A 20,062-nucleotide genomic window follows, 5' to 3' on the forward strand; every position below is an offset into this window, starting at 1 on the left:
GGAGGGAGGGAGGGAGGAAATGGAACATATTGGCTCAAAACAGAGCAGTCCACAGTGTGGAGTGGTGGCCTCAGGCACAGCTGGATTTAGGGGTTTATATAACATCCTTGAACTTGGTCACTATCTCCATTCTGTTTGTTTATACCTCACTTCCCTCTCAGAGTCACTCTGCACAAGGCAATGAGATGGCCAATGTTGGCTCCAAGACAACATCATCTTTATAGCTTGTGAACTTGGAGAAAAAGCACTTTCCTCAAAGGCTTTGGCGAAAGCACCAGGGAAGAATTCCATTGGGCTGGCTTGGATTATGTGTCCACCTCTGAACCAACTGCTATGGCTGGCGGGTTGGAGAATTCTGATTAGCCAGCTCTGACCGCTAACCACCTCTCGGAAGAGGGGTAGGGAAGACAGGGACAGTCCTCCTCCGAACAGACTGAGCAGGATCTCACACCCAGTGCCAGACAGCTCACTTTCCAGCGGGGAGGGGATGGAGCCCCAAACACAGTGTGACGTTTGCTTCATGTTTTGTCGTTTGGGGTGGAACCATTTTTTTTGTTGTTGTTGTTTCATTGACGACATTTACTTCTCTGTGTTTCATTCTTTGTTGCTTTGATTGGGTTTCTGCAGAATGCCTCTGCTTTGCCATCTTTGACCAGAGAGCCCTCTTTTCTTCTTTTTCACTCCAATAGTACTAACAGCCCTTGGCACTTTAAAAATAAGCCTTTCAAGTCTTCTTCATCGTTCCTCAACCCATGGTGAGGGCTGGGAAGAGATGGGAGTGAAGGAGCGCAGTTATTTCCATTTTACAGATTAAAAACTGAGCTCCCAAAAGTGTTGAGAGACTTGCTAAACAGCACACAGCTAACTCATGAGGCTGAGAGAATAACCAAATCAGGGATTCTGGCCCCAGCGAAGAGTTCTGACTCTACAATTAACTGCTCTTTCCTCCTAAAAATTAATTCCCTCCTAAAAATTAATTTCCAAACCACAATAGTTTGAACAATATTTACACAGAAAGGGGAGGGCAAAAGTAGGTTTACAGTTGTGAGTACATGAAACAGTTAATAAAGCTATTGTAATAATCATAACCTGCATGTCATTTTCCATACGGACAGCAATAAACTTACTTCTGCCCACCCCTGTATACATATTGTAATGAAAGCTGTTAAATCCTTATAGCAACACAACGTAGGAGAAAATGGAGTGTTGCTAAGGAGCAAGCCTGCCAAACCTTAAAGGAATCCGTAAAGGGACGCACAGAGATGCCGTGACGGGCACACTGGTGATGTGATAACTCGTGCAGTCCCTGACAGTGTGTGCTCTTTCGGAAAGGTAACGAGTTGCCCAGGATCTTGTCTGCGATGATCTCTTGATTAGCAAACCCTTTTCCATGACAACCAGCATGAAGTTAAACTCCAGTCCATCCCATGACTGAGTTAGCTATCTGTATTCTAAATTAAGGGTGCACAAATCAACGTGCTTTCACTGAAATAAACTGCTCCTTCCATTCCCTCTCCCCCCCGCCCGCCCCTCAGCCTGAGCACTCAGCCTGAGGCGGCTGCGCCCACCCTGGACCCTGCATGGAGAGCGTGTCCTCTCTTCCTCTGTCCCCTTTTCCCATCTGCATGTGTCCCAGGCCACTTCCTGTTCTAGTTGCGCATTCCCTCCCCTCCCTTCCTCAGTAGCCCCGCTCATGACAGGACTCTTCACTTTACAGTTTATGGGCGAAAGAGGAAAACAATGTTAATTGAGGGTAAGGCTTCAGCATCAAAACGGGGAATACTCCACGGCATAGCAAAGATCATTTCTTGGAATTATTCACTTAAATGTTTACAAGAAACGATGATCAAGTGTCCCGGATTGATTCACAAATGTAATTAATGAAAGAACTGCTAATAGTTTCCATTTGCTGGTTTGTTTTAATCCTACTGTATAAAAAAAATTTTTTTTGGCACCTCAACAAAATCCCATCCAATGATTAAAGGAGCTAAAGATTCATCAAGCAGCAATGTTATTGGCAGTGAGACTTGCCAGGGTATACTGCAAACCCAGCTCTGTCCCAGTCATTACACGGGCCAGAGCCACGCTAACAAAACAAAAGGGAAACAGTGAACAATTAGTGCCCACGCCTCACAATTTTGGACAGTCGGGAAGAAGTGCGTCCAGGCCCTAATTGATTGCTTCTTTGCTTTGGTGGAATAAGCTATGTCACTGAAAATGCCTGTGCTGTCCCAGGCCGAGGAAGACATAATGAACTCTGGCTGGCCAGGCTACTCTGCAACATCTGAAGGTTTGCGAAAATGAAAAATAAATAAATAAAAATAAAACAATAAACAGCTCTTGCCTGGTTTTCCCTGGTCAGCTTCCATCCCTGTGAGGCTGGGCGCAGCAGGGTACCCGCTCCCTTTTCGCTCAGGGCTGAGAGGAGCACCCGTCTCCGCGGGCCCGTGTTTACGCTCTGGGGCCGCGGCCTGTTCTGACTCAGCAACAGCAAAGGGTTTGTGGCCACGGCCAGTTTCATGCTTTGTGCTCGGCTCCCAAAGTCCCAATTTGAAGTTTGTTCTCTTCCACTTAAGGAGACATTTCATTGTCCCTTTAATTTAAAAAATGTTCTGAATGCAAAGCGACCTTACAAGGACGACGAGGTTGCCTAATAGAAATCCCGCGTGTGCCTCACTCCCCGGGCTGGGTCAGCTCAAGGTCAGCTCGGTGGAACCAGCCGGCTGCCAAGCAGCCAGTCCGGGGAATGGTTCTGAGCACGTAACCTGTGTACAAAGCAAAGTCAGGCCTGAAGTCTAAAGTGAGGGCAACAAGGACTTGGTCTTGAAATGGGCCGTGGAATTTAATCTCGGTAGACAAATTTGAACTGGGCAGTTGTCCACAATGACCCAATGGAAAGTCATAGAGAAATATCTTTGAGTGACCCTGTCCGGTCCAAGACCTTCTGCCTATTTAGGATCATGACTGGCTGGGACTGGAAACAGAGCCTGCTCTCACCCTGACCCCGTTATTCAAGGCTGCCGTCGGAAAACACCAGGGCAAGAATCCACGTGGTCCGTGCAGTGAACATTTCTTCACAAATCCTTCATATGATAGGACATTTGCTCCTCACTTTTCTGGGAAAAGCCCTGGAAAGCCTTATCCAGGAACGTGATATGAACTTAGGGCTCCCCAGATTGGAGGGGGGGAGGGGAAGGGATGAAGGTATCAGTGAGAATTAGGGTGAAAAAAAAAAGCCCTACCTAGGAACATGGTATGAAATAAAGTAACTCCCAGTCATTCATTTTATGAGGGATTAGTAGAGGGATGTCATAGAAAGAGAAACCCATAGGACTCCCCTGCTTTAACTATTAATTTGAAAAATAAAACGTCCAAGTTTCTACTGGAGAAGAACATAAACTGTCTCCTCTTTTGTGGAGCTGACAATAGTGAACTAACCCAAAGGGAGGGATCAAGAGATTCCAGGCCAGGCAAGAATCCCACATAACACAAAAAGAACCATCAGTCATCCTCAAGGGCGGGCTAGAACAGTCCAACTGAAGCCAGGACTTTAATCTGACAGTCCTATCAAAGCAGCATCTAGGCAAGTATGAGCAAATGTTTTCCTAAGGATTAAATGGGGAATGATGTAAAATCAACTCCATTCAGCTATGAGAAGAAATCTTTCCTTCTCATGTGTTGCTAACTTAAAATTTGCTTTATATAACAGAGAACGTGTGAACCAATGGTCTACATAAGTTAGAAAACAAACTGGTAAGTGACATCGCTGCCCTCACCAGAAAAATCAAATAGAAAGAACACTGACCCTCCACTTCTCCGATGAGACGGCAAGGATGTTGCCCCTGGGAACATCTCTTGCTCCTTGATTTCTCTGAAGCCTCCATCGTAAGTTAGCTGCAGTGGGCGACTCTTTAAGTGGCCAACGGCCTTTGGTTCCGTTAAATAAATCCCATTGATCTTCACCGGAGAGTCCCCCATCCTAACGGTGTCTTTGGATTCCACTGTCTTCTTTCCTGTAATAACCAAGGAAGTGTTTTGTCAAAGCATTTCTTATTTCAGGAATCACCATCTTTCTATACTTTTTTAAATCTAAGAATGTACACAATTTAAAAATTACATGTCACTTATAATCAAGTATGGATACAACGTCCCCAGACATCTGAGACCTCACCACTTTTTAGGCTTGGCATCATCAATTCAGCAGGTAAAAATGAAGAGGATCTTATTTCTATCAGCTTGGGGTCTACCTAAGGCAAACACTTAAATTTAGATTTATGAACTACCGAAGTCTACATACATACCCTGCATCCCATCCTATTCCTAAATGTAATCATGTTAGTAATTTCTGATTCAAAAAGATGTTTATTGAATGCTCCCCTGATGTCAGGCACTGTCCTAGGCACGCAGGATGTATCAGTGACAAAACGAAGATCCCTGACCTCATCGGGCTTACATCCGAATAGGTATAAACAGATAATAAGGAATACACTGTAATAAATAAGGTATATAAGACAAGTGTGATGGAAAAAAGCAAAAGGAGAAAAGTGGAGAAGGGTGAAGGGGTCTGGCAATGGGTGGACATGGTAGACGGGCCCTTGGAGGAGGTGGGGCTCCTGCCCATCAGACGCTGAGGGACAGGGTTGCCAGCAGTGGGGAAGCAGATGCGGAGGCCCTCAGGCAGGACTGTGCCTGACAGGCTCAAGGAACAGCAGGTGGGGAGTGTGTGAGGGAGGAGAGGAGGAGAGGTGGTGGAGGGGCCGGGCTGGGTCGTGGAGGCTGGCAGATCATTACCAGCTGGTGAACGGAGGGGTGCGCTGAAGCCCTCCCCGGCTTTCGGAAGGGGACCAAGATAGAGCTGCAAAAAGATGTCCAGCCTCTGAACCGAAACACCTACCTTGCTTATGGCTGCAGAGTCTTACACTTACAATACAACACTGTTTCTTTATCAGCAACTGACATGAGGGATAGCTTATCCATGCTGCTGCTACTCTACTCTCATCTGTGATAAAATATGTTTTCGAAGTGGAAGGAGAAATGAGCTTCATATAGAAAAATACTCTTTTGCAAGCTTTTCCAAAACAACTCAAGGTTTCCTTTTCTGCACTTGAACCAACAAACCAATGAAAACCGACAACAAAACCACCTAGTCTACGCCTCCAACCAAGCGCCTTGTGTCCACACACTGAATTGTAAAGCCGAAGGAAATCTGAGATTGGCTAGGCTCGCCTTCATTTTTCAGATGAGAAAACTGAGAACCCAAAAGGTTAAGTGACTAGTGTGAGGTCACAGAGAAAGTTCAGTACAGTGGGAAGAGAGTAGGCTTTGCATTTCAGCAGACGTGGGCTCAAGTGTGACGAGCAGGCCACTCAACTTTTCCCTCACCTTCCTCCGTGGTCCCCACTTCTTGGGGGTGTGGTGAGAATTAAATGACATGGCCTAGTGACCTGTCACACTCAAAACCTAGATGTCAGTGTCGTCATTATTCATGGAACGTAAGAACCCTGGCTGCTGGCCCAGGGCTCTCTGCACAGTGCAGGCTCCCTTAGAGATCTTTACTACTGAATCACAAGGCACACATTCTGTGTTAGATCACAAAGACGCTCTAGCCTATGCCTATGTCTTAGCATTTGTTTCTTTCATTCATTCCCTCCTTGAATATTTATTCAGCACCCACGCCAGTGGGCCAGCTGCTGCTCCAGCTGCTGGTGGTCCAGTGGTGAACGAGAAGTCCCAGCCACCATGGGCTACTGTCCTCGAGGGGGAAACCTACCCACCTGAGAGGTGAAGGAGCTGCAGCCCCTTTATCTTCACAATCTACTCGGGGGAGCTGGCAGCTACTCCTCCAGTGCAGGCTGCCTGGGGCCCACTCCTGCTCCGGATGGAGCGCCGCCATCCAACTGAGCACGAGTGGCGATGCCGCGTGTCTCCCCGGCAAATCTCTGCAGCCCACTGTACTCACTTTGTAATGGGTCAGCATTACCGTGCAGGAGCGGTTCCAGCTCACAGATTCTGCTTTACCACCTGCTGTATACCAGATCCTGTCTTAGCCTCTCTGGCTACAATTAGAGAAAAACCTCTTCACCTCTGAAGTTGCTCAGTCTAGTAGGGGAGACAGAGCAGCAGACCTGGGTAAAGAGAGAAATGCGGTACAGACAAGTGTAGTGGTCGGAGCCAGGTGAGGGTGACAGAGAGAATGGGGGAGGGGGGGTCCTGAGGGGTTGGGAGTTGGTCGGGGAAAGATTCAGAGAGGAGGTGGAGCCTGGGAAGCATTTTGAAGGGTTAACTGGAGGCAAAAAGGAGTTCTGAGAAGGAGGAACAAAAGCTTCGAGTCCCAGCCAGCCTCATGTGTGTACAAACTGGATAGTCGAGCGGGGCCCTGCTGAGAAGGGCCCCGTACTGGCTTAATGTTTGCTGCTGCCATCCTGAAATTCTGAATAATTTTTTAACAAAGAGCTCCGCATTCTCATTTTGCACCAGGTCCAACAAATTATACAGCAGTTCCTGCGTGAGGCTCGAAACAACAGGACGGGCGGGTGTGGGGAAATGCAAGGAATTCCACATTGTTGGTGCACAGCCTGCGGGGTGGGCTAGGCCAGGGAGGGTTGAGAGGAGGGCCTGGAGACTAAGACTGATCACAACAGGGCTGTACATGCAAGGAGTGGGGGCTTCATCCCCCAGGCCAGGAGCCGGCAAACTACCACCACGTCTGGCCCACCTCCCGCTCTGGTAGAGCCTGCAAGCGAAGAATGGTTTTCATATTTTTAAATGGTTGGGGGTAAAAATCCAAAGGAAAACCATGGTTTGTAACATGATAATTATATGAAATTCAAATCTCACTGGCCACCAATCAGTCTACGGTTGCTTTCCATAAGGGCAGAGTGGAGTAAATGTACAGACTGCATGACCTACAAGGTCTGACATATTTACTATTAGGCCCTTCACAGGAAAAGTTTGCCAACATCCGGGCTAGGTCAGTGTTTCTCAAACTGTGTTCCCCAAAAGACAGATTCCATAGCCAAGCAGACTTGTGAAATGCTGGGTTGGATTAAAATTAAACGGTTTCTTTACCAGATGGGCTTTACCAACCCTCTGAACATGCTCGCGTGTATTGCGTCTCTCCGAGAGGGAGAGAACGTCAGCGCACCTATTTCAGCACCGAGCCCTTTTTCCAAGGAAAAGCTATTAATATTTTGCTAAAAGTTCCCTGGAACTCAGTTTGGCAAACACTCCTTCTAGGCACAGGGACCCCAATGAAGGGTTTTTAACAAGATGATGATGCAATCTGACGTTTGTTTGCTTCCTGACCTCTTATCCCCGATGGCACACACAGAACATGATTTTTTGTGGTCCGGTGAGATAAAGGGCTAAGGCCCACAGCCACGTCTTGTTGGGAGCTTGGCTTCCCCAGGCTCTCCTGGCTGCTCCAAGGGCTGAGCGACCTTGTGTTGACCCACTTGCAGCCCCCGCAGAGGGTGAGGGTGGAGCCAGACAGGAGGGCGGACGACCAGCGACAAGGCCAGAGGTGACCAAGGCAGTGAGGCAGAGGTGGAAAGGAGGACGCAGACCCAAGCAGTATTTAGAAAGCCCATGGAGGAAGCCCGTGGGGGGGTTGGTGATGGCAAAGATGACAGTGATGGGTGAGAAGGGGCAGGCTGCACTGAGGTCTCTGTCTGGCTTGGATAACCGGGGAGATGTCAGCAACACGGCCCTCGCCAGCCGAAAACCGGACCTGGGACACAGAGCAATGAAACTGCTGGCCCGCGAAGATGGGTACACACATCTCTTCCCCTTTCGTTTTCTTAAACTGGAAATGCCCAACCTGTCAGCACACCCCGAGCCCGGCCTGTGGCAGTAGCCGCTGCGGATGACTTCACACCAAAGGGAGGGTCGTCACTCTGTTGCCGCGAACACGGTTCCATTTACAGTTTCCCAGCGGAGGATCCCTTCTCTACACAACAGAGACTGAAACCAGCCCAGGGACCCCCTGTGCGGATGACAATGACAGCAAGGCCAGAGCGCTACAACAAATGGGTTAATGGGGCAATGTGCGCTTTTAAAGGGACAGCGCCTTTTAACTGCCACAGCTTCCTGGGTGCTGCCACAGACCCAGGGGATGGTGGAAATGGTGAGGTGGTGGCTAAGAGAACTGCAGCGAAGACATGCTTTGGTGCAGCTTGGAGGCGCGAAGATGGCCTCGGTGCTGGGACAGGGTCCCTGCCGCCCACGGCACCTCCCAGAGCACAACTGGGGTGCTGTGGCCAAGGGCCAGGGGGCCCAGGAGGGGAGGAGCTAGGCCATGAGGGAAGCACAGAAGACGAGGGGGTGGGTGACACATCCCCCTGTTCAGGCACCTTCACAAAGCCGCGAATGGCTCGGGAAGCAGCAGGGTCAGGGTGAGCTTCCAAGAGTTCAAGCAGGGGTCCTCAAACTTTTTAAACAGGGGGCCAGTTCACTGTCCCTCAGACCGTTGGAGGGCCGGACTACAGTTTAAAAAAACTATGAACAAATTCCTATGCACACTGCACAGATCTTATTTTGAAGTAAAAAAACAAAACGGCAAAAACACCCGCATGTGGCCCGCGGGCCGTAGTTTGAGGACGCCTGGCTCAATGCATTAAACGTGGCTGCGGCATCCGCGTTCAAAGCCACCTAATGAACAGCCATTTAGTAGCTCTTATACCAGCTCTGCCATCCTGTTCACAAGCAGTGACCCTGTTCCTCTCTGAGTCTACCTTCACCCCCAACCTTGGGCTCTAGAACCCATCCCCTCACCTTGTCAAGGGCTTTGCTCCTGCAGCTGCCACTCCCTTCTGAGGAACTGGTCTGGCAGCGGCCCCAGTGTGGGGCGTGTGACAGTTGCTCAGGTGACTGTAATGTGCCCCGACACTGAGAAACGTAAGGTGGGTGATGTGTCTCCTCCCTTGCTTAAACCCTGCCCTGGCTTTGCCCTGCAAGCAGAATGGAGCCGGGCCGTTCCCCAGCCTGGCCTGCGTGGCCTTTGGCCTCAGCTCCCGCATCGCTAGAGGGACCACTCTCGGGCACTACACATCACCGAGTGACACACACCCCCGGCACTGCCTGTCTTTTCTCTCCTGGATGCTACCTCTCCAGCTCTGTCAGGCATCTCTGGAGACCACAGGAACCAGACAGCAACATGAGCTAAGTGGCTGGGCGACGTGGGGAACAGCAGATCACATCCCGGGCTAACGGGGTGGGCACCCCCAGCTCCAGTCCTTCTCTTGGGGCTGCACAGAACGGGGGCCCGGAGTGGCTGGACCGTTAGACTTTTCATAAGAAGTCATAAATCTGGACTCTCCCATGAGCTCTGCATTTAAATGGTGATGAATGCAAGAAAATGCTTGCACGTGAAACGAGGAGGCTCCTCAGTGCGGCGCGCAGCCTCCGGCGTCCATCCTCAGTCACCTCTGTGTGGCTGCTGCCATCCCTCCACCCAGCCTTAAACTGAAGGAGGCCACTTCCGTCGGCCCCGGCAAAGTGGTCTTCCGCCTTTTCTGACCATAGAGAGTAATAATAAATGTATAACACGATTGAATGTAAATGCACTATAGGATACATTTACAACATGGCCCTGAACACACGGGTATGTGCTTGAAGAAGTCTCTCAAAGCAGCACTTATTCCCCTTGTTGTCTGCCGTGCACCCCGACATTTTCCATTACATGCTGCTCTACTTTTTTTTTTTAATGCTTGGAGTGATCCACTAAATTGATGGTCATCCCACTGATGGGGGATGTTCCCTGGCTTGACAAACTCTTAGCTTGCCCTGGCAGGGCCACCTGGTGGGGCCACGCCTTAGAATGCCCCTCTGTCCCCAGGTTTGGATACCGGCCAGCAATTCCACGACAGCAGGGGAAGCCCCCTTCAACGTTTGCTTATATTTCCCCATGGGATCAGAGAGGTCCTGCCAGAGACCCAGGCTTGGTGGACATTATGAGAGTCTTAAAAATGCCTAATGAAATGGACAATTTCTTAAACTCTAATTTTAAAATCATTTATCCAATATCGATAGACCCGTTCATTAGCAAATACTTGTCCTCATCTCCTTCTTCTACCAAGTAACGGTTTTTTGAAAACTATGATATTTAGGCATTCTTGATAAACACCCAGAAAAATATGTGAACAAGATTTCTTACCCAACTTTCACACACTATTAACTGAGTCTTAGTTCATGTAAAAAAAATCACGTGGGGTTTGAACATACGATATAAAAATAGCGTTTTGTGTGCAAATTCGAGAGACACGCGCGCCCCAGGTGTAAAGATGGTCCCTGGGCCTTACGCTCGGCGGGAGGCAGCGTCCTGTCTGGCAGGAGGGCCCCCTGCGAGGCCGCCCTGAACAAGCGTGCCCGGGCACTGCTTATCCTTCGCATCTTCACGGGGTCCACCGGGGGCTTCGGGAGGGAAAGGCCGGGGTCCCCTTCTGCGGTGGGAGGTGCTGGAGCTTTCGGTTTCTGGAAAGAGAATGTTTAAAGGATTGGCGTGAGTTTCTGTGTCTCATACCAGACTCGCCCCTGGGGCTTGCCCTGCCCCTCCGATGAGCACAGGCAGGCTTTCTGCCTGGCTGGTCCCTGCCCCGGCTCTACGTCTCATTGGCCATCTTACTCAATGTGTTATATAGATACCTCTTGTTCATTGTTTTTGTCAAATATATTGTATTAATTACACTACGTCCTGCTTAGTGTTTTTAAAAAACAACACCAGTTTATCCATGCTAGCAAACAGCTGTCTGTATAAGAGATTAAAACATTCAGTAGAGGATATTCAACATGCTTTGCAAATTTATGTGTTCAGTTCAGTTCAGCAAACATGTATTGGGCACCTATTTGTGTCAAAAACTATGTGGAATATAAATACTACCATTACATATTTTGGATGCCACAAAATTACTTTTTAATGATATAAAATTTGTTTTTTAAAATATGCTTTTACTTATTTCAGAGAGAGGAAAGGAGAGGGAGAGGGAGAATCATTGATTGTCTGTCTCCTGCAGGTCCCCTACTGGGGATCGAATCCCCAAACGAGGCATGCGTTTGACTGGGTGTGTGAATCGAACTATGACCTCCAGGTTCATGTGTTGATGCTCAACCAATGAGCCATACTGGCTGGGCAATGATATGAAATTTTAGGAACTAATTTAAAGTCATAAAACGTAAGAGCAAAAAGTTGTCTTGGACTTATGACATAAACATGTCTGATTTTCCATATCTCTAGAATTCTATGCTGATATCCTTAGAAAAGAAACATGACTGGCAAAATTTCAATTCCTTAAAGACTTTTTAAAATACCAGCACCAGGCAGTGCCGCCCAGCGCATCCTCAGATCTAACCTCCAGGTGGCAGTGGCCTCTGACCCAGGGCCAGAACCTCATGGAAGCCTAAACTCCCATTTTCAGTGTTGCCTGGGGGTCAGTCCTCCCTCCCTCCAACTTTAGCAGAATTATCTGTCTGTGAAAGAGCAATCTTAGGGCAGTAGTGCTTTTGGGGTCTCTAACCAAAAATAATCAAGTTCAAGTTCCTCAAGTCACTTACATAAATATGTGAAATGAGTGACTCTCAATCCCACAGGTTCGTCAATAAATATTTTAAAAATCCAGTGTGAACTTCAAGTCAGATAATTTGGAAAAATGGGTGAAGTCATCTATCATATATGACACATGATTTTAAACACACGTTTTTCTTATATACCTTAAGAGAACAAAGGCATCTATACTAGAGTTCTCCCTCCGAGGAGTTACTTATTTCAATAATGATGACATTTTTCAGGATATTTTTTTCTTTTCCAATTACAGTTGACATTCAATATTGTTTTTCATTCAATGTTATTTTATATTAGTTTCAGGTGTACTCAAAATATTTGTTCATTTGCATCTGAAATCAGTTCATGAACAACATAAAATTAGTTATGACTTTAGAGACCCATACTTCTAAACACAGCTAGAAAACTGGTAAATAAAATAATTAGCGCAGTATAGAGGAAGAGTAAATGACTTTGGAATCAAACTGATCTGGAGTGGAATCCACTGCCTAGCTGCGTGAACTTGGGCTGGCCATTGACTTCTCTGAACTTGCCCAGCTACCAAATGGAGACAGCAGTCCCCTTCTTGCAGGGACACTAACATATAGACAATTCCTGTTATGGAGGCTCCAGACATGCTAGCTACCTTCCCTATGTGAGTGACTCACTTATGATTTACCAATTTGGCTCCAAGTTACTTTTAAGTCACAAAGCCAAGGCCCTAGCCTCTGACACAACCTTGCTCGGAAGAAAAATCCTGAATTCAGAGGCAACTATTCTGAGGGAGACAACACTCATTTGTCCGTATAAATTCTGCTATATTTGTTTGATAAATAGTCACTTTATTTTTTATTCTTCCTAATGTATTGCAAAATATTCACTAGAATGTGACTTAGGCCATGAAGCTAAGAGTAACAAAAAAAGCTAAAAGCATGTAAAACAGGAAAGTAAGTGCTTTAGGTATAATTATGGGAGATAAGATACATTAGGACACTCTCAATATTGAATGTAGATACGAGGTTTTCTTATCTCAAAATGTCTGTACTCTGCAGGTACCTTGAATATGAAACAAAGACCAAGGAGTCTGCCAAACAATAATAATGTAGATAGATAAATGTTCGCTTTTGTTTTTTACAAATTCCATAAATATTCTAAAAGTTTTGGGCACTAAATAAAAGATCTTATAAAAAGGGAAAATATGGTTTTGCAAAGCTAAGTTTTTCCCAATAACTGAATTACATCTGATGGCAAGATAAAGCCCTTTCCCTGCTCCCTGATAGAAGGCGGGATTTTCCTAGTGCAATGCTGGTCAGTGTTGGCATAATGACAAATTAGTTCCAGTTACTGTTGACCTTTACTAAATCATTTATCTCATTTAAACATACACCTCACTGGTCTACTTAAAACATAAACTGATACATGTAAAGCATTTTTAAATTCGTCAGGGAAAACAACTAAAGAAGCCATCAATTTCTATCATGTCAGGTTCTACAAAATGGTCTTCCACGTTGCAGAGCAAAATGGTGTTTATAGAGCAAAACAGTAAAAATGTTTTCATACACAATTCATGGCATTTTAGAATTCAGAGAAGGTTTCAAGTAAGTTTCAATCTTCACTGGAGAACCTTCCTCCCCCATGTTGTGTGTCATGACATGAACCAGGGACACTGGAAAGTCAGAATTTAAGATTTCTTCTGATGGATAAAACTGCTCCAGTCCATTGAAGACTGAGAGACTACTTTCACAGAACCACCTAATGAAAGAAGACAAAATTCCTAGAACATCTAAGGGATCTGGCTGGCTCAGCTCTCCTCCCAGCACCTGGACCTTGACTGATTTCTGACCTGGATCCTTGGGATCACCAGTTGGGGACATGGGGTGTCCCCTGTTCTACATGAAGGCTGGGAACGGGAGTCTATGACATCCCACCCCAGAAAGTTGCTATGATTTAATTTGTAAAACAGAAGCGCGCGCGCGCGCACACACACACACACACACACACACACACACAGATACAAACACACACACCTCTTGGAAGTTAGAAAGCAAATATTAAAAATTCCCCCAAGCACATGATGTTTGCATGTGGCAATCAGACATGATTTCTATTACCATGATTTTCTCTTGCAGGTACCTGGGCTCTTCTGTCTCTCCCAGCAGGTGACTCATGGAAGTAATGCTACCACTCCTTCCAGACACAGTGAAAGACATTGTTTTGTCTTAGTCTGCTTTTTCTTACCCTGACTTTCCTCTAACCTCAAGGTATGGGCTTCTTAGTCCCCATCTTTTAAAAATATATTACGTTTTATTTTACTCGCCAAATACTTGGAGCTTGGTTCCTATCTATATATATAAAAGCCTAAGCGACCATTAAGACCGAATGACCAGAACGACCAGTCGCTATGACACGCACTGACCAACCAGGGGGCAGAAGCTCAACGCAGGAACTGCCTCCTGGTGGTCAGTGCACTCCCACAGCCAACCTCCCGCGGCCCCTCCCCCCCACCCCCCAAACTCTGGCCCACCAGCCCCGATGGGCCCCGATCACTGGCTGGGCCGAGGGACCCCACCCGTGCACAAATTCGTGCACTGGGCCTCTAGTAAAATATAAAAATAACGGCTCGAACTAACATGTGCTGTGAGCAGTGAGGACAGCAGTCACCGCGGGGAGGCAGTGTCTGAAGGGCTGGCAATGGTCTGTTTTCTTTGAGTGCTGCTTACCGAGTGTGCTGAGCTTGTGTATATTTATCAAGCTGCACCCTTAGGATCTGTGTCTTTTCTGTGTGTCAATAAAAAGTTTAATAAAAATACCTGGAGCTTAAATAACGAAGCTTTGTAAGGTGAGGAGACACCGGGAGAATTCCGTTTTGAAAGTGATAGTGAAGAAAGACACAGTTCCCTATTTATTTACACGGTCCCATGTCTTTTCCTACTTTCTACAATCAAAGCATGAGAGCAGCTGCCCCCGTGTCTATAAATCTGAATACCACAAACCAGAGCTGCAGAACGAAACCGGGAATAGCTGCCACCACACAACAGCCTGGTCTCAGAGCTGCCGGGGAAGGCGGGGCTGCTAAGAAGTTGACAACGGTGTGCCTAGGCGTTCCTACAGCGCAGGTCGATGTAAATGCTAAGGGAAGACCGTACGGTGCAAGGCTTTCCCCTGTCTTACACGGTCATACGTGCTAACGGGAACCCTGGTGAGCCCGTCAGACCAGCCAGCCAAGGCCTCAGTGGCCAGGACCAAGGGCATTCATTTTCCCATCACTCTCTGAAGCCCAGGTCATTTCTGAGTGCAGGCAGCCCACAGCCAGACGGGGGAGAAACAGAGAGGAGGGTACCGTGCAAGCGCAGAGTTGAGCTGATGTGTTAAATGTGGGAGCTGGAAAGAGTTGCTCTCTGGATCCCTCTTCCCTGTCTGACTGATGGTTGAGGAATTATTAAACAAGCCTGAGAATTATGAAACAAGTCCTAGATCCAAATAGTGTGGAAATTCAATTGGTTAGGACCTAGGTCGGCAAACTCATTAGTCAACAGAGCCAAATATCAACAGTACAACGATTGAAATTTCTTTTGAGAGTCTAATTTTCTAAACTTAAACTTCTTCTAACGCCACTTCTTCAAAATAGACTCGCCCAGGCCGTGGTATTTTGTGGAAGAGCCACACTCAAGGGGCCAAAGAGCCACATGTGGCTCGCAAGCCGCAGTTTGCCGACCACTGGGTTAGGACTTTACAAATTCTTGGGGCAAGTTTATCCTCTAACTATTAGATACCCCACCCCCACCTTCCTCCTTTATCCTGTCTTCTTTACCCCCCTCTCCATCCTCCCACTCTCATTTACCCTTATTCCTCCCTTTGTCAAAGGGCAGGCAGTGTGAGGCCCCACTTTCAGAGTTTCTTGACTGGGAGCTCCAAATTTCATTGTTTAAAATGAAATATACTTAAGACCCTTACATGATCCACTATTAACAAAAATATTTCAAACTAAAGGTGTTACTTAACATGGGGATTTCTTAGCCCATTTTCACTCTGCACCTAGCACCCAACCATTCCACAGGAAAGAAATTTAACGGCAATAACCTTAAACAGAGGCCAATGCCAACATTATCTCTGCCTAACACCCAATCCCACAGTCTCAGAACGGTACCAGTTTGACAAGGACCAGGTTTACTCTAGAAATAGAAATTTTTATGAAAGAGTGGGGGAAGGAACGGAGTGAGTCCCAAAAAACTACAGCAATATTAAAAACGATTGATAGGAGTCAAACGACAGAATTATAGAATAGAGAGCCATTCTACAACCAGCTAGACCATTGGGCTGCCCAGGTGAGGTCCTTTTACTGTAGTTGGCTCAAAACCCAGTGGTTTCCAAGGTTGTCGGTGCAAGAAGCCACATGTCAATAATGACCGGCAAAATATTTATTGCGTATCGGTTCATACATACTATTTTGGAATCTTACTTTTATCATCTGCAACATAAGAGCAAGTATAATCTTCTTCACAAAGGCCTTTTGATGAGTACTTTAAGACTATGTGATACATTTTGAGACAAGTGGTAATTTGGACATGGACTATACATTAAATTATATTACTGAGTAATGCTAATTTTCTGAGACATAATGATAGCATTATGGTTATATAGGAGACTATCCTTGTTCATAAGAGATGCACACAAATTTTTATGGATAAAGTCTTACAATGTCTGAAACTTACTTTCAAACAGTCCACCCAAAATAAATACACACATGCACACACATACACAGTAACAAAAACTGAGAAGCAGCTTGAGTGACACTCAAACTCCATAAAGGTCTAAGGAGTTGATGTTACTGGTACTTGTAGTAGCAGGAGCATTGGGAGGGGTACCTAAAATAAGAAGGATTGGCTTCGGGTCTGTGTAACCCTTTCCCAGCTCTACATAATCAGGCTACAGAACCCAGGAGTAGATGGGAGGTTTGTTCTCTCAAGGCGGTAAAACAGCAGCTCTGAATCGGGCTAATCGGGCACAGTTGATGGTCAAGGTACTTTGTGTAAGCATAGATATTAATGGAACATTTAAACACTGAATGTCAGGCATTCCTACCTTCTTCTTCTACCTGATTCCTGGAAGTTAGAACCAACCTTTATCCTCCAGGCAAGAGCCTAAAAGACGCTTCTACAGAAAATTAACTAGTCCTCAAGGAAAGCCCTAAAGATACTGCCATTGGGAGTTTCATAAACAACCCAGTCCAGCCAGAACCCTCCCCTCTAAATGTAAGCGTGGGACCCAGCCTGGCTTGCTCAGTGGTTGAGTGTCGACCTATGAACCAGGAGGTCATGGTTCGATTCCCAGTCAGGGCACATGCCTGGGTTGCAGGATTGATCCCCAGTGTGGGGTGGGCAGGAGGCAGCCGATCAATGATTCTCTCTCATCATTGATGTTTCTATCTATCTCTCCCTCTCCCTTCCTCTCTCTGAAATCAATAAAAATATATGTAAAAATAATAATAAATGTGGGTGTGGGTAAGTATAACCTATATGTTACCAACCCATTCTACATGCTACCACTCTCAAATAAGGGCAGCCAAGCAAGCAGCATGAGCTACCTGAGGAGAGCCTCTAATATGAAAAACAAACGAAACAAACAGAAAAATGCATCAAGACACAGAGAAAAGACCATGTGAAGACACGGGGTGAAAGACAGCCATTCACAAGTCAGCAAAAGTCCTTAGAAGTAATCGACCCAGCTGCTACCTTGACATCAGACTTCTAATCTTCAGAACTGCGAGGAAATAAGTTTCTGTTGTTTAAGACACACACACACACACACACACACACACACACACACACACGCAACAGAAATTTTAAAGGGAGAAGAAAACAACTGAAAAATCAAAACTATCATTAATATATACAGTTAAGAAGCTACAACCATGAAACAACTGAATGCTATGTATTTTTTTAAACGATAATTTAAAGGGGGGGAAGCTTTTGGAAAATTAAAAATATGAAAGCAGAAATGAAAAGAACTCAATAAAATAACTAGAAGATAACATCTCTTCTAAAAAAAGATGAGAAACAGAAAAGAGGAAATAAGAAAATTAAAGTGCCAATCCAGAGGATCCCACATCCAAATAATGAATTCCAGAAAGAGTAAACAGAACATAAAAGAGGGGAAGACATATCAAAATAGTTGAAGGGCATTTCCCAGAGCTGATTCCTCATTGAAAGTGCCCAGCAGGATGGGTGACAATGGACTAAAGCAAAGGCCCGTTATCATAAAACTTCAGAACACTGGGAACAAAGACGAATCCTACATACTTCCAGAGAGAAAAAAACAGCAACTGAGGTCTCAAATAATTCCCTTCCCACACACCCCTTCTCAGGAAGTTAGTGGAGGGAGTGTGCCACCAAATCGACAGTGAATCAAGAAAGAGGACGACTTTGGATACAGGAAACAGGACCTCCAGCATAAGAGGGAGAAGTCAGCTGTGTTCCAAACGCCCAGGGCAAGTGGTCCAGGACGGAGGGTGGAAAATTCTCCAAGGAGAGGAATCAACAGAATACCTAATGTGCCTGACTGTACGAAGGAGCTGTAAAGCACTGGGAAGAGTTTGGGGTTGAAATAGTAATAATACAAAACTAAAAAAAGCAAGGCAATTACTAATCCCAGGGAAAACAAAAAGTGATGCAGGGAAGAAGAAGTGATCATCATCAATCATTACTAGTTCCAGGCTCAGCTGTAAACAGGGTTAAGGGCTCTAACCAAAGTTATGCTATGTCTACACTGGGAGTAGCAGTGGGGACAGAAAGGGTGAATGTGTTGTGAGGAGGCGTGGGAGGATCGACGAGAATTAAGACTTCATCTTCCTTAATGGGAAGTGATTAGATAATTTCTCAAGCTCCTAAGTCAGAGAGCAGCAAGACCCTGTGCTATTTAGAAATTTGGATGAAAAACAAAACAAAACAAGAAAATGTGCCAAAAGAGCTTAAAGTAAGAGCCACTGGGGAGGGGAGAATGAAGAAGGGGACAGGAGACTGCTGGAGTTGTTTTGGTAGCAAATATTTGACTCTTTATGTTCATGTTTTTATTTTTATATAACTATTACAAATAAAAGAATACATATGCATAACTTTTTTGAATTAAAAATACTGTGAAACATCTGGTTTGCCAGGTTACTCTGTATTTCTAAAATTCCTTATTATTAAACTGTAGATAAATAAAAATATTTTATTAGATACTAACCATTATATTTGAAAAAGTATAAAAGAATTTGTTTTCATATTAAATTATTAGTGCATTAGGTCTATGTACTAACACTCTACCAAGTATTTTTGAGCAATTCCATTTCACAGCTCTTGTGGTATAGGATACTCACAAGCTCTAGCGGGCTGAGACGTGCACCGGAAATGGGCCTGGAATCGGATGACTCAAAGTTGGATGCATGGAGGCTAGCACAGGAGATGGAACAGAAATATTAGTTTGTGAAGAACCGTTTCTTTTATTTCTAGCTTATATTAGTTAACTCTAGCCCAAAACTAAAGCATTCAATGCCAAAGCCTTGAGCTATTTTAACAAATCATAGTGCTTAAAACATTTTATTCATAAGTCTTTTCATTGCATTGGGGAGAATTAAAAATACTGAATAATGAAAAGAAATGTATATGATGATTTTGAAAAGCTTTGTTCATATTGCTTTATAAAATAGATATGACAACCACTATTAACATTGCAAGCCAGCTTCTTGGACCCAAGGCCTAAAATTATCTTGGAGAATCCTGAACAGATACAAGAGATATAACTGGTATAATTCACAGAAGTCAAAGGGAACATGTCATCTCGTGGCTTACATATCTGGATGTACAGGAAAGAGAAATGTCATATACCTGAAGCAGGAAGGGGGTCTATTTTCTGGTGTCCTTGAAGATGCAGGTCCAAACAGTTTTCTTTGGTCTTCCTGTGGTGTGAATGGTCTTTGGGTCCCAACTGTTCTTAATGCATTTCGTGCTTCACTTATGATTTCTGCGCTGGTCTTCTGCTTGGCCACTAAAGATCGATAAAACGGATCCCGCTTCTCCAACTTTTGATCATTTGGAGACAGCATCTTTCCTTTTAAAGTAAAATCTTCTTCAGCTAGACACCATACCCTACAAATATACGGCACAAAATATAAACTATTTTTCATCCAGTAGTTTAGTTAGGAGGGCTTAAACCCATCCATAGACGCTTAAATCATCCCTCTATATTAAACTTGAAAAAATGATACCTAAATTTGAATTAAAAATCTACCAGGTAGTTACAGTTAGAAGATCAGGATGGGAGAAGAGCTTCAAAGATATAGGTTAATAGACACAGTTTTGCCCACGGGAATATACTGTATGTGATTGAGGAAAGGGATGTGCTGGGAAGAGACCCAGAATGAATGCTAAACCTGGAGAAAAAGAAGACAAGTCATGAAAGAAGATGGACTAAAAAGAGAAAATGAGCCTGGCCAGCATGGCTCAGTGGTTGAGTGTCGACCTATGAACCAGGTCATGGTTCGATTCCCTA

At 45.3% G+C, this 20,062-nt stretch overlaps 1 protein-coding gene across 1 annotated transcript in view; it reads right to left on the reverse strand.

The window, feature by feature from the left end:
• Positions 1–19,654, reverse strand: part of ARMC2 (armadillo repeat containing 2) — an 84,782-nt gene extending 65,128 nt beyond the window's left edge. The window contains exons 1-4 of the mRNA XM_079779669.1: positions 19,399–19,654; positions 18,891–18,963; positions 10,299–10,470; positions 3,806–4,013 (exon numbers count right to left, since the gene is read on the reverse strand). Coding sequence (XP_079635795.1) covers positions 3,806–4,013; positions 10,299–10,470; positions 18,891–18,963; positions 19,399–19,616 — 671 coding nt within the window. The 5' untranslated portion in view covers positions 19,617–19,654. The remainder of the gene's footprint in view (positions 1–3,805; positions 4,014–10,298; positions 10,471–18,890; positions 18,964–19,398) is intronic.
• Between the last annotated feature and the right edge of the window lie 408 nt (positions 19,655–20,062).

This window comes from Cnephaeus nilssonii (genome assembly GCF_951640355.1).
Source record: "Cnephaeus nilssonii genome assembly, chromosome: 9".
Taxonomy (NCBI): domain Eukaryota; kingdom Metazoa; phylum Chordata; class Mammalia; order Chiroptera; family Vespertilionidae; genus Cnephaeus; species Cnephaeus nilssonii.